The sequence below is a fragment of the Hippocampus comes genome, unplaced genomic scaffold (genome assembly GCF_001891065.2).
Source record: "Hippocampus comes isolate QL1 unplaced genomic scaffold, H_comes_QL1_v1.1 scaffold161, whole genome shotgun sequence".
Classification (NCBI taxonomy): domain Eukaryota; kingdom Metazoa; phylum Chordata; class Actinopteri; order Syngnathiformes; family Syngnathidae; genus Hippocampus; species Hippocampus comes.
Genome location: NW_017806067.1, coordinates 444,169 through 456,906, shown reverse-complemented (window position 1 = coordinate 456,906; position 12,738 = coordinate 444,169). Strand labels below are relative to the sequence as shown.

General features: G+C 50.5%; 2 protein-coding genes across 5 annotated transcripts in view; both read right to left on the bottom strand.

Moving 5' to 3' along the window:
- Positions 1–5,731, bottom strand: part of syt1a (synaptotagmin Ia) — a 53,798-nt gene extending 48,067 nt beyond the window's left edge. For 2 of the 3 annotated variants that reach the window (XM_019893675.1, XM_019893679.1), the window contains exons 1-3: positions 5,579–5,731; positions 5,211–5,296; positions 4,854–5,088 (exon numbers count right to left, since the gene is read on the bottom strand). The gene's annotated coding sequence lies outside the window, so the exon portion shown is untranslated. The remainder of the gene's footprint in view (positions 1–4,853; positions 5,089–5,210; positions 5,297–5,578) is intronic. The other variant, XM_019893676.1, reaches the window with a different exon arrangement.
- Positions 5,732–10,002: 4,271 nt separating this feature from the next.
- Positions 10,003–12,738, bottom strand: part of pawr (PRKC, apoptosis, WT1, regulator) — a 15,916-nt gene continuing 13,180 nt past the window's right edge. For both annotated transcript variants that reach the window (XM_019893689.1, XM_019893690.1), the window contains 4 exons: positions 12,527–12,555; positions 11,431–11,530; positions 10,826–10,930; positions 10,003–10,588 (listed from right to left, as the gene is read on the bottom strand). In XM_019893689.1, the coding sequence (XP_019749248.1) occupies positions 10,502–10,588; positions 10,826–10,930; positions 11,431–11,530; positions 12,527–12,555 (321 nt within the window). In that variant the 3' untranslated portion in view covers positions 10,003–10,501. The remainder of the gene's footprint in view (positions 10,589–10,825; positions 10,931–11,430; positions 11,531–12,526; positions 12,556–12,738) is intronic.

Here is a 12,738-nt window from a genome sequence, read left to right as displayed (position 1 = left end):
AAAGAGAGCCCAGAGAGAGAGAAAAGAGTGGGGGGGGGGGGGGGGGGCACTCCAGACAGACGAGAGCGTCTCTGTTCGCCACGGCCCATCAATTTCCGTTCAGCCGCGGGAGCCGATAAAAAGCCAATCCAAGCCACCGCCCGCTCATTCATCAGCGCTCATCTGCCACCACTGCTCGTTTCCGCTCGCCAAAATCCAATTTAGCCCCGTACGATCATTAGCCGCCCTGCGCCGGCATCCACAGTCTGCGGCATTTATTTGAAAGAAGACCGCCCGGGATTGGACATCGAGCCGCTACGAGCTGGGTTAGCGTTGACGCAACTTGCCGTGAAGTCGGTGGGAGTTCAGTCGGCGGAAGCCAAACGTGACCCAAATCAGAGACACATCTGGTCAGAAGCAACAGTCTCAACAAGACAAAGTTATTGATTGCCAGGTGCTTCCGAATGGTGTTTCGTATTTGGCCGTGAAATTCACCGGCGCACCAAAAACACGGATTGTTGGAAGACCCATCGGCAACACTTTTGGACCCCAAGTATGTGGCGGCCATTTGAGGCACTTGGCCAGCGGCTCCATTTGGGAGTCCACATTTTTCTCTCGCTCGCCTGCTGAGGAGAGCGCGCGATGATCTTTTGTTTGTCAGCAGCAGAGAGAGTTGTCATGGAAATGCAGCATTTCAAAAGGGAAGAAACGGATTCGTGTGTGATGGTTCGTGCGTGCCAAATTTGGGGCTGGAAACGCAAAAAAAAATTACAGATCGCGTAATGTCCATCTCAAGTGGGGATTCACATTTGAAAATGCACACCCTTGAAATTTTTTTTTTCCCCTGCGGCTCTCCGAGCCCATTTTGGGTGACGGCTCCCATCCCGTCCTATTATTGGCCGATTCATAATTGATGACTACATTCTAATTGCTTCTATAATTGACTCAACATTGCGCACGCGAGCGGCCCTCGTTCTCCACGGAGCGACGGGACACGCCAGATCAAATGAGCGCCGAAATGACACCCGACCGGCGACGTCGCTCTTTTTCCCCCACCGCGTGTCATGAATCGACGTTCCGCCAATTTTAAGGGCGCGACGGATTTCAACTTTTCATCTTGCTGCGCATTTTGTCAGCATCAGCACTTTGAAGCGGGCGTGACTCCGAACGATGTGTGACGCGGGTGCGCAGGATTTGGGAACTTGATGCCAAAAGAGGAGGTGAGGCCATACATCTCCTGCGGGATGGGGTAATCTCAGCTGTGCCGCGCCCCGGTATTGGCCGCACCTGCGCGGCCAAGGCCGGCCACCGTGCTCGCCGCCGATAAGCGCGGCACATTTTTGATCAAAGACAAGTACGCGCGTGGTAGGGATTCAACGCCTCGTCATGCGTGACATTCACGTTGCCCTTCACACCTTTCCTCAGGAAGTGCGGCACTGCCGAGGGGTTGGAATCTTTTTTGAAAACAACAGTGAAGAAAACGTCGCACTTGATGATTTGCACTCATCAATGTAGATTTTTCATTTCTGTTTTCCGGTGTGATTTTGCCATTGCCTGCGAATGCTCGCCAATGAAGCCGCTCGGTGTGCGGCTTCATTAAGGCGACGAGGCACACGAGGAGATTCGTGCTTATCTGGCAATCAGCAAAAAAGCCTCAAGCTGATGCAAAGTCGCTCGGCTCTGCTCATTTGCATATGCAATTAGCGTTGGCTTCCGGGGGACGCGCGAGATTGACAGCGGGCCGCCTCTGATTGGACTCGCTCGGCTCGCTCTTGCGTCTTCAATCAGCAAGGCCTCTGCACGTGGGGCTTTTATGTGCGCGCATTTTATTGATAGATGTCAAAAAATGTAAAAAAAATTACACACACGCGACCAATGGGACAGTTTGTCCTCGCCAATGTTTCACGATGCGACGACGTGAATCTGCGCGTCCACCGTCGGCAAAGTCGCCGTCGGGTGGGAGGCTGATTAGAAAATGGAGAGCAATCTCTTCCTGGCGGCGTCAAGGTAACGCGTTCATTGAGGAGATAAGAAAGGACGGCCAATTTTGCGCGCTTATCGCCGCGCCGGCTCCTGAGCACAACAGTAAATAAGACGACAAGTTGCGCCGGAGGCTCGGCAGCGAAGAGCCCATCGAAGCGTCGCCTGCAAATCGGGGCCATCTTGAAACGGCGATGGCGCGACATGCTTGATATCAAATGCCGGCAGATGCCCGCTTATTATCTCCGAGCGCCACGCTAATGACAGTTTTGCCATGAAACTGGGCGGACATGTTTTGGGAGAAAACACCTCGAGGTGCGCGCAATCCGGGTGCGGCCGGGAGCGTCCGACGGCGTCCTCCGACTATTTCGGCCAGAGCGGGACGATCCCGAGGCGCCGGCGTGACAGCCTACAACCCGGCGGGAGACTTGGTTGCCATGGCGACAAACAGCAGAGGCGAGTTTCAGCGGCGGCGGCCGGCGCACAAGCGAACACACTGGAGTCGAGTTTCAGCGGCGTCCGTTCTTTCAAGACTCAGCAGACGGCGTATGTCGCGGATGTGGCACATTCGTGTCGCTGATGTCGTGATCCGTGCACCGCGCGGTATTTCCATCATATGTTCCTGTCATGTACTCCAGTGAGTGAGTTCCAGCACACTGAATGCAGTCCAATGTTGTGTACTCACTTCTTTAACACGTATCTCCAATGAACCGCGTTCATGTACGCAGAGCTAATATAGCAAATGTGCGTCATTTCTTGTTAGGAGGCGCCAACGTGCCGAATGCGCAACGTCTTGAATTTAAAAAAAAACTCCCACGCACCAAATTTATTTACAGTAGGTACCCCGAGTGCAGCATATGAACTGCAGGTACTGCGAATGATCCACAAAAACATCATCGTTAATTGCGCAACGTATGCACCAACTCGAAATCGAGTTTAATGTGCAGTATGTTGGCGTAGCCGTTTGTCTCATGTCGACTGGATGCAGCGACCTTTCTGTACAGTATGTCCCTCATGTGGAATATGTTTCAAGCCTACTCTGGACATGGCTAACGTAGCTCGGTGCTCCACCTCGCATGCAGTCCGTCTCTCTGCGACGCGTTCATCTTCTAATAAGCGCGGAGACCGGCTCCGCCTCAGAATCAGGATATTAAAGAAATGCGCCGGGGCCGCAAGCAATTTCCTCTTAAGCGAGAGCCTCAAATGACGGCCGCGATGAAAGCGCCGCCGGCGCCGTTCGTGCGGGCACGATTAGTTTTCCGCAGGGAATGTCAACTACGAGTCTGGTGCGCAAGAGCGCCACCACGGGGGAATGGGAATGGACAGCGGGTGGAGGCACCTTGAGCAATCTTCTCAGGTGAAATATTTCTGTGCTCTTGGCAGATAGCATCGTCCGAGCCCTCCCGTTTGAACGAAACGGAGCCGTAAACGTAAGCGCGGCCTTGGGCGGGGGTTCAGCGGCGAGCTCTGGACTCGCTGGTGTCTTTTGCGCCCGTCACCTGGTAACGCAGGGACACCAGGGAGCTTCCTGGTTAATGTATTCCCGAGGCTGGCTGCAAGCAGCTGCACCTGCCCCGCCTTCCTCCTCCTCCTCCTCCTCCTCACCTTCTCTTTGCTTCCCGGCGAGCTGTTCGATCGTCACCGAGAGGAGCAAGAGGGCGTCCCAGGAGGGAGAGAAAGACGAGGGAAAAGTCACGCAGGGTGGGATGTCGCGGGTTTCATTTGTTCGGAAACGCCGTTTGTCCATTCCAACCGGGGATAGGCGAGTACCCGATCCCGGCCTATTTTTAGGTGGACACCAGCCATTGATGCTTCAGGCAAAGAAAATTGGACGTGCATCAAGTCCTCCCTTGACAGCCGTTGGCGCTACACTGTTGCAGTTTGACCTATTGGCGACTCGGCAGCGGCAGAAAGAAAGGACTTTGTCGCCATTTTCTGTCAGTGGGTTAAAGAAAATGTAATTCAGCCAACGGACTGGACGTATCGGTGCAGGTACGTTCTCAAAGAGTGAATCGATCTGATCAAAAGTGGTACCTCCCAAATCTTTTTGAACGGGGCAACTCGCTCTCAGCAGTATTGCACTTTATCAAAACATCCTTTGATGGATCACGGTTTCATTTTGACGCCTTGTGGTGTGCCACCAGGAGGAAGTAGACGTACTACATGGAGATTTCATGATGAAAGTAGGCTGCAATGATTATCCATCTTGGCAGAGGATATAGAATTTATGACTGCCAACAGTGTGCACATGCGCTGCTGCCGCTCGCTTCAGTGTTTATAATTACTGACGAATCGATGCGGGTTTCGTTTGCCCGTCCGTGGCATCTTGCGTCATGTGTTCGCTTTAAGCTGGCGGACTTTTACGTATTCACAAAGTTCATGTAGTTTTGCGGTTCGCTACCTGAACGCTGTATTTTAAGACGGTAGGACAACTACCTGCGACCGCATCATTCCAAGTGAACATTTTGAAACCATATTGGGTTACTTTTAAGACCTATTTTTAGTCCATCGGCAAAACGAGGCTGAGTCGCTCGGTCTACTGGCCTGCTGAATTGTCTTACAAGTACGGACCAAAAAAAAAAAAAAAAACGCACCAGTACCTTAAGATGGAGACGAAGGTAACCCTTGCTGGGAAAAACGTCCCACGGAATACCCAAAAAGAAAATAATTAAATACATTTGATGGGATTGAGGAGGTGAAAGCCGCTTCCCAACCTCCCTCCATCCACCCACACACCAACACCGTGGTCTCCCCTCGCAACCGGAGACCACAGCACACACGGAGGACAAAAAAAATACAAGCCGCAGGAGACTGAACCTTTCGGAAGTTCCCCCAAAATTAAAAACAAACTAACGAAAAAAAAAAAAAAAAAAAGGAGCGGCCACTGCTCTTACCTTGCAGACGGCGGCCGGCGCACCTTCCTGGTGGGGAGGCATCTGGAGTTGGAGAGGTAGCGACGCGCCAAACAAGAGGGGACGAGAGTGAGAGAGTGAGCGAGGCAGGGAGGGGACCTCGGGGGTGGAGCCTGGATGATGATCTGTTTCAGGCGGTGACGATGACAACACTCGGAGAACAATTCCTCGGAATCCCTCCAGCATCCCGCAGCAGCGAGCTCTCGACCGTGATTGGCTGTGGGAAGAGGATGTGATAAAAAAAAATAAAATAAAACACCCGCTCGCCACCGCAGCTGACTTGTAAGAACTTGTCCATGAGGACCAGACTCATTTCCCCAAGAAGGAAGACAAAAGCACCTGCAAGGTTGTTGCCTGGCTGCTGAAGAGGGATGGACCACGTCGCCGTGGTGACCTCAACTCCAGGAAGTTGACCACTGCAACCACTTAAAAAAATAATAATAAAAAAAATAAATCAATCAAATAGAAATTAAAAGCAAATACTTCAACTTGGTGTCAATCAAAACCTTGAGTCTACGGTGTACTTAATGAATTGGCCAGATCGGGAAGTGACAACATCCATTTGCATCAAAGGATGAATAAAGTATATATTTTTTTAAATAAGAAAACTGATTATGAATTCAATTATACATATCACATAGAATCCTTCTGATTTTATGTAAACTGTAAAAGAATTTAAATGTATTAAAAATGTACAAACTACTCACATGACATTTGCAAGATTAAATGTGATGCCTTGATAGTCGTGAACAGACTTTTTGAGGGTCGAAAAGCTTTTTCCCCCCCTGCAGTGGGCACCCACACCGGAGTGGGCGGCGGCATTCGGCGAGGCACTCCGAAAGGTCACACGGCTCTGCAGCCACAGTCCAATAATCAATCATCTATTTATAGCAACACAACATTTGCAGCCATAACAATGTGCTCAGACGGCAGTTTTGCACTCAGCGGGTCGCAAAGTTTGGTTTGAAGCGAGGTGCGGGCGGCGAAACTGAAACGGTCATGTTCATCTTCGTATTGAAAACAAGAAAAATAGAGTAAATGCCTTCTCAGTACAGAGGAAGCCATCTACGTGACATGAAGCCCGAGGACACTTGAATCACATTTGAAAAATAATGAGGCAATCAATTGAGTGAAATCAGCCAGGGAAGACATGATTACCGCAGTTTACCTTCGAACAAATCTACCACTGCCAAAAAGTGTGTGTGTGTGTGTGTGTGTGTGTGTGTGGGGGCGGGGGGGGTCATCCAACAACGCCCTGAAAGAAGCACATTGATGTTTATCATGAAATTGTTTTTTTTTTTAAATAATGTTTACGTCTAAATGTTCAGACCATGACGTCGTTAACTGAGTTTAATCTGCACCGTCAAGTGCGGCAGCATACTGCGCATGCGTCCGTCAAAAAACGAATACCGTACAATGTAAAACCAACAGAAAAAGGAATAATTAACGTGAGCAGATTCTCTGGGGAATTGCTGCCTTTTCTCACTGGATTAGGTGCCACATGTCAATGGACTGACTAATCCACCCTTTTCTTGGAAATGCAAATGGGCACTTCATCACCTCATTTCTCAAGCCTTCTTCTTGTCCATTTGACAATGGCGGGCATACAATGCACCTCCCCCCCCTCCCGCGCCACCCTCTAAATAAATCCAATTAAAGCTGCCACTACTCACATTTGGGCGCAAATGGAAGCGAAAGCATATTTGTCGCTTTTTGTAATTCAAGAAATCTGAACACAGCGCCAAAATGGCGTCGAGTGCTCAATTTCTGACAGAACGGGAAGCAGCGATGCTATCTAGCCCGGCGTGTCAACACGCGGTCGTTCGACCCATTCAGCACGGCGGGTCACAAACAAAGGGCCTGGGCAACAAACGGGGGGATACTAAAGCTGTATTTTATTTTTATTCGCTTGTTAAAATATGACTTAAAGGGTGAGTTCAGGCGTGCGTCTTCACCTTACCTTACGGCCCCGCCAGACGTCGAGCCACCTGCCTTGAGGTGGTGTGACGTCATGGCGCCCGCCAACAGGCGCACAACAAGACGCCTCGGGGCGAGCTTTGATGACACGTTCCCAACGAGGTCACCATCCAGGCGATTTTTCTTTTCGGCCGCAGGGAATTGTGGGGGATTCTTGTAGCATCTTGGTAGCAAGTCTGACCGTCGATTTCGAAGCAGGTCAAACCAATGCACCTTGCTTATCAACATGCAAGTCAACATTAATTAAAAAAAAATACTTAAGGTGAAATTTAGCCCACGGTAACAAAAGACATTTTTATTTTCTTCACAATGCTCACTTGTTTCCTTGCCCTCCTGGGAGTTAAAGTCAGGGAATATCGTGAATGCTCGTTAACTGTGGGCATGTGAAGCCCTTTGAGACTGTTTGTGATTCAGGGCGAGAGAAATAAATGTGACTTGACTTGAAATTGAATTTGTTTTCTCTCAGATGGAATGGTAGTTAATTTTGTCCATGTTTGATTCATACATTTAGGAATTACTCTACCGTAAATGTACTGACGAGATCCCTGTTGCCGCGCTTTTTCCAGAAGTAGCTTTCTTCCATCTTCTGATTGGCTAAAATGGCCTAACCATCTGGAAAAAAAAAATGTTTTGTTTTTATCACCCTGTTGTTATCAATTGTCAACATTTCCTTTTGATGGAAGTCAATTAGCAGAGGGTGACAGTCACACTCGGAAATTGTTGCGCCGCCCCCGCAGCCGCTCAAGGCCGAATCATTCGATCTTTTTGTATGTGCCACGTTCCACACATCACCTTCACTCACGGGTGTGCGTGCGCGCGCCTATCAGCCCCATGATGTGTGGGATGGAGGGTTTATTTTTAGTCCGGAGGGTCACATGACGTGCAGAGTGCAGCTGCAGAAGAGCGCGGCAACACACGACGGCAGACGACCGAAAACGTTCTGACTGGAAAAGAAACAAATCAAAGTGGCGCCGGTTTTCTTTGGAATGGGAAAGTGTGGTAATTATGCACTGCGGTGAGAACCACCTGCGGCGCCGGAGCAGGGAGAGCATCCCATACCGGATCTCACGGCACACAACACTCAAAAGATTTGTCAAACACACAAGGTGAATCACAAGCAGGTGGGAAATTAATAGAAAAAAAAATACTCCAAAATCTGAAGCACTGCTTTTCCAACCTACAAACACTAGGACAAAACGTTTAAAATGAACTGTCTAATATTTCTGTACAGAATCATAATTTTTTTTTAAATTGTCCAAAAAAATTGCGCCGTGCGCTGTCTTCTTTCCTTCCTTGTTCTTTTCATCCGCCCGCCACAGCCACGAAATAAGTCGGCAGGAGAGAGTGCGAGTGTTATTAGGCGTCCATCGCCGCATGTTACGCCGGCACTAATGGAGGTGGGGTGGATTTGAGAAGGGGGGGGGGGGCAGCCATTATGCAAAGCCACCAGTAGAAAATGGGCCTGAGGAGACGACCTCACGCTTTCATGTCCTAATGACACTCGCACCACCAGGCGGGAAACGCCCGGCTGTACGGACGGACGGACGGCCTCGTCGGACGCATCTTGCAAATACATCACGAGGAGAAACACGAGAAATTGCACATGGCTTGCAATGCAACTCACGAGGTCTCGATTGATTCTCCCCCCCCCCCGGCAGTAATTTTTCAGTCAAGTTTAAAATTCTGGTTTTCAATAACAATTTTGACAGATGATTGTTTTGTTTTGTAATTTATTTTCTTTTCTTATCGCGATGTAATTTCATTCAGTGCCATTTGGGAGGATGTTGACTGCGTTTTGCCTCCGTGGATGACTTGGAGCGGTTGACCCTCACGTGACGCTACTTACGCATGTCTCGTCGGCCATTTTGCGGGGTAGTGTAAGAGCAGCTGACAGATGGCCGCCCGTCTGGACCCGCCGTGTGTTGACGCTGCGGCATGCTGACTCGGCACGACGGCGGGAGGAGGAGGAGGAGGAGGAAGATGGCGGCGGCGGGGGCGACGCCATGACAACGGCGACGTGACCTTCACGCGGGCTTGCCTCCCCGCTCGGCTGGGACTTTGTGAGTCATCCGCCGCTGCCGCGCTGGCGTCACGTGCTGCCCTGTCAGAAACAAAAACAACAAGTTGGTCGCGGCGGGGACGCGGGAAGAGAGAACTTGTGGACAAACACTTACTGGAGGACGGGCGGCAACTCGAAGTGGGGCTCGACCGATCCTTGATTGTGCAAGGTGGTGGCTATCGAGAGCCCAAAGACCGGCACGGCTGGCGGTTTTAAGTTTGCCCGTGGAGATGAGCGCTTGCGTTTGTCAGGCGACCGATCGATTGGGGCACGCCGTTGCCGTGGCGACGCAGAGGTGACATCAGAAAGAGGCGATGACTCAAATCCCAGCAGAGCGTCCGGCCACTCGGGTCTGTCGAGCCGCTAGGAAGTTTTCCGCCTGATTAAGCGTCAATTCTAACGCGGACATTTGGCTCTCCATTTTTCAGACGATGAAGCAGAAAACGGTGGCGGCCGCCCCAGAAGAAGACCGAGTAGACGGGTCGAGTTCTTGGTTGTGTCTGTCCAAACGCTTTTTCATCCGGCATCTGGCCTCCCGGCAGGCTCCAGATTGAGGAGATTGGTCGCAGAGATGCCTGGCTGAAATATGGTCGACCTTCGCCACGCACCAGATAAGGGCAGCCTATCGCAAGACATCTCCTGTTCATGCGTTTCGGGCCTGATGCGCCTTTCGCCCTCGGAGCGTTTACGCCGCGATCAAAGGCTGTCGGGGAATCCGAAATTTCCCAACTGCAGCCGACAAGGAAACAAACGGACAGCGGCCCGTCAAATCCGTCAACTCGGTGAGCCTGAAATAACGCCTGCAAGGTACGATGAGCAAACACTTATTTAAAAGTGTTTCTAAATGGAAGCAGAAAATTAATTGTGACCACAATTTTGTTATCTCCCGATTAGCGATGCGCCGCCATTTTGTCATTAGCGGGAGATTTCCTGATGGTGGTTTCGCATATGAGGTCCAAATCGGATGAGTGGCAGGTGGATTCGTGTCGCTGTGCGTGTGGCTGTGCGTCGACCCCCGCCGCCCGCCGCCTTGCATTAGCGAGCGCCGCGCTATCATCACATCCAATTAGCCGTAATGAACACAAGCCAGGCAACTGAAGGGAGATAATCAAAGTTTTATTAAACGACTGCATCTTCTGCACATATGCATAATGCAACACTTGACACCCTTCTCGTGTGCCTTTTAAAAGCTTAAACAAAACGGGGGGTATTTTTGATTGTTTGAAAAGGTTGACGGAGACAGAAGCAGCGCGGAACTCATTCCCTTTGACGACGTGTTCAAAGCCCCTCCGCTCATTGGAGACACATTCGAGGCGCGTGAACCAAAGACACAAATCTTCAATTCAAATGACCTGACATTGTTGATGATTTACCCCCCACCCCCCAAAAAAAAAACACTGAAATGTGCAAAGCGTAAAAAATGATATGAGTGACCCACCGAGGCATAGCGAAGCGGTCCTTAAAAAGCAGCTGTACTAGACGCGGGAATTTCTTTTTAAACAATAATACAGTCCTGTCCATCTAAACGGTACTTATATACAAAAACATTTACATTAAATATGCACACGCTGATGACGGTGGGTTGAAGCGGCTTCTACCTGGTCAGCTGACCCACCACCTTGAGCAGAGTTTTGTTCTCCTGCTTCAGCTGCTCGTTCTCGTCTTCGATGTCGTCCAGGTCCTGCAGGGACAGCACGGTCGCGTTTAGGCAGCAAACCAAAAGTAGGAGGGCGCGAGACAACTGCGCCCTCTGTTGGTAACAATCAAGTCGGTTCTTATGCCACACCCTGAAGACAAGCCCACAACATTTCAATTCCCCTCGCAGCCCGGTTAGGCGGGCAATAACAGTAGTCGTGCCTGAGCCAACGATGCCTTCAACAATCAATCAGTGGAGGATCATGTGATCGTGGAAGCTCACCCGGTAGAGCAGGTCCATCTCCTCTTTGAGCTTGTCAATGAGGTCGTCTTTGTCCTGCTGGGCCTTCAGCAACCTGCCCTTCTCCTGTCGCTCGCAGGCCAGCTCCTGGGAAGAAAAAAAAATGGGCTCATTTTGCCATCAAAACAGCAATTTGTCTTCCCCGTTGCAGATGAGCGCTCATCCGTTTCCATGGTGACCGAGAACGGAACCGCTCTCTCGGGTCGGAGACATAAAAGGAGCTCGTGGCTTTGAAGTGTGGACGCGGGCTCAGAGGGCCGCTCGTCTGGACAAGTGCTCCCCGACCAGGGGCGGGGCCCTTGATCAAAAGACACTCGGACCGTCAAGAGAATTTCATCGTCATCATCATCGGGCCACAAGCAAGGAGGCAAACGCACATTTTTGGATTGGTTTATTTTAAAAGTAAGCCAATATTTGTTGTTGTGATTTTGGAAATTTCCATTTTTCAGCCCAGAAAATTATTATCGCACATTACGAATGTTATTTTTCCCTATTCACTTGAATGACTTTTCCCAATTGCAAAACCATCAATCACCTTGCAAAGAAATCACGTGCAAAAAAGAAAAAAAAAAAATCAAGTGGTGAACCTGCTCCAGCTCCTCCAGCCTCTTCTCCAGACTTCCAGGCGTGGCATCTCTCACGTGGCGGTTGTGGCGATGCCGACTCTCCTCGCCCAAGCTGCTGCAGCTGCACACGCACGCGCACAGGAAGGTGATGAGCACACCTGCTGCTTGAAAGCCATTCCTTTCACGAAAGGCGTGAATCACAAAGTGGTGAAAGGAAGAGGCAGGGGGGGCGGGGGGGGGGGCGCGCTCAACGAGGCGAGCGTGATCGCCTTTGTCGAAGAGCTTTGTGCTGAAGCGGCGCTTTGGGTATCGGGCCGGCCGAGTGTGCGTCACCGATTGCGCGGCCGCGGCGGAGAAGCAAACCGGCGAGGGGCGGAAGGTTCATTTGATGACGGGCTTGCTTTGAGTGACCGCATCAAAAGGCAACAAAATGCTGCTTTTGACCATCCCGAAAAAAAAAAGGTGACGAAAACTGGATCCATTCACACTGTAAAAACAAAGCATAGCGACACGCAATAGAATGTCGTCGTGCCCAATTTTTGCTTGCAAGTCACTGGACATTTTACAGCTCCTTCCGCTGTGCACGCCCTGGCCACCGGGGGGCAGTGTAACACAAACACAATGGATATACATGGAGAAACGCCTCAGGAAGCAGCAGTGACAGAAGTCATTCTTCACAGAGGATAATGAATATATGTCTGGGGTGAAGTCATCTATTTATTCACAGAGTAGGACTATGTTCTCACACATATTTGACCAGATATATATATTTAGACAGGATAATTTGGAGATTTCTTTGCTCTTGCGATTTTCGCATGCCGCTACTGTCCACTTTGCCGCTGTCATTTCATCAAATGTCAAAGCAATCTGGACTCCGGTGAACTGGCGCGTTTCTCTGACCCGAACCTTTCCAAGCACATCAATTGCTCCCGGCGAGAGGGTCAGGGGGGGGGGGGGGGGGGGGGGGGGGGGGGGGGGGGCTCCAGATGGTGCCATGTCAACTGACGCCAAAGCGGCCATCGGATGGAAAATCAACCGAGAGGAAGAGGATTCAAATGCGGGGGGGAAAAACAAAAAAACTTTCGCATCGGTATGTTGCACTCGGATATATTCTTACCTTTTGGTGCGGCTGTTCACAGATCGTCCCTGAAACAGAAACAAAACGCACGAGTTGGGTGGAAAAGCTTTTTACGGGGGAAACACTTGCAACTTCTTTTATCAGAAGAAGCCGGTAGCTGACAGACCCAACAAGCTTTGTTGTGTTTCAGACATCAGCCCGGAGCGGATAAACAGCAATCGAGATGGCATTTATCTTCACCCCCCCCCCCC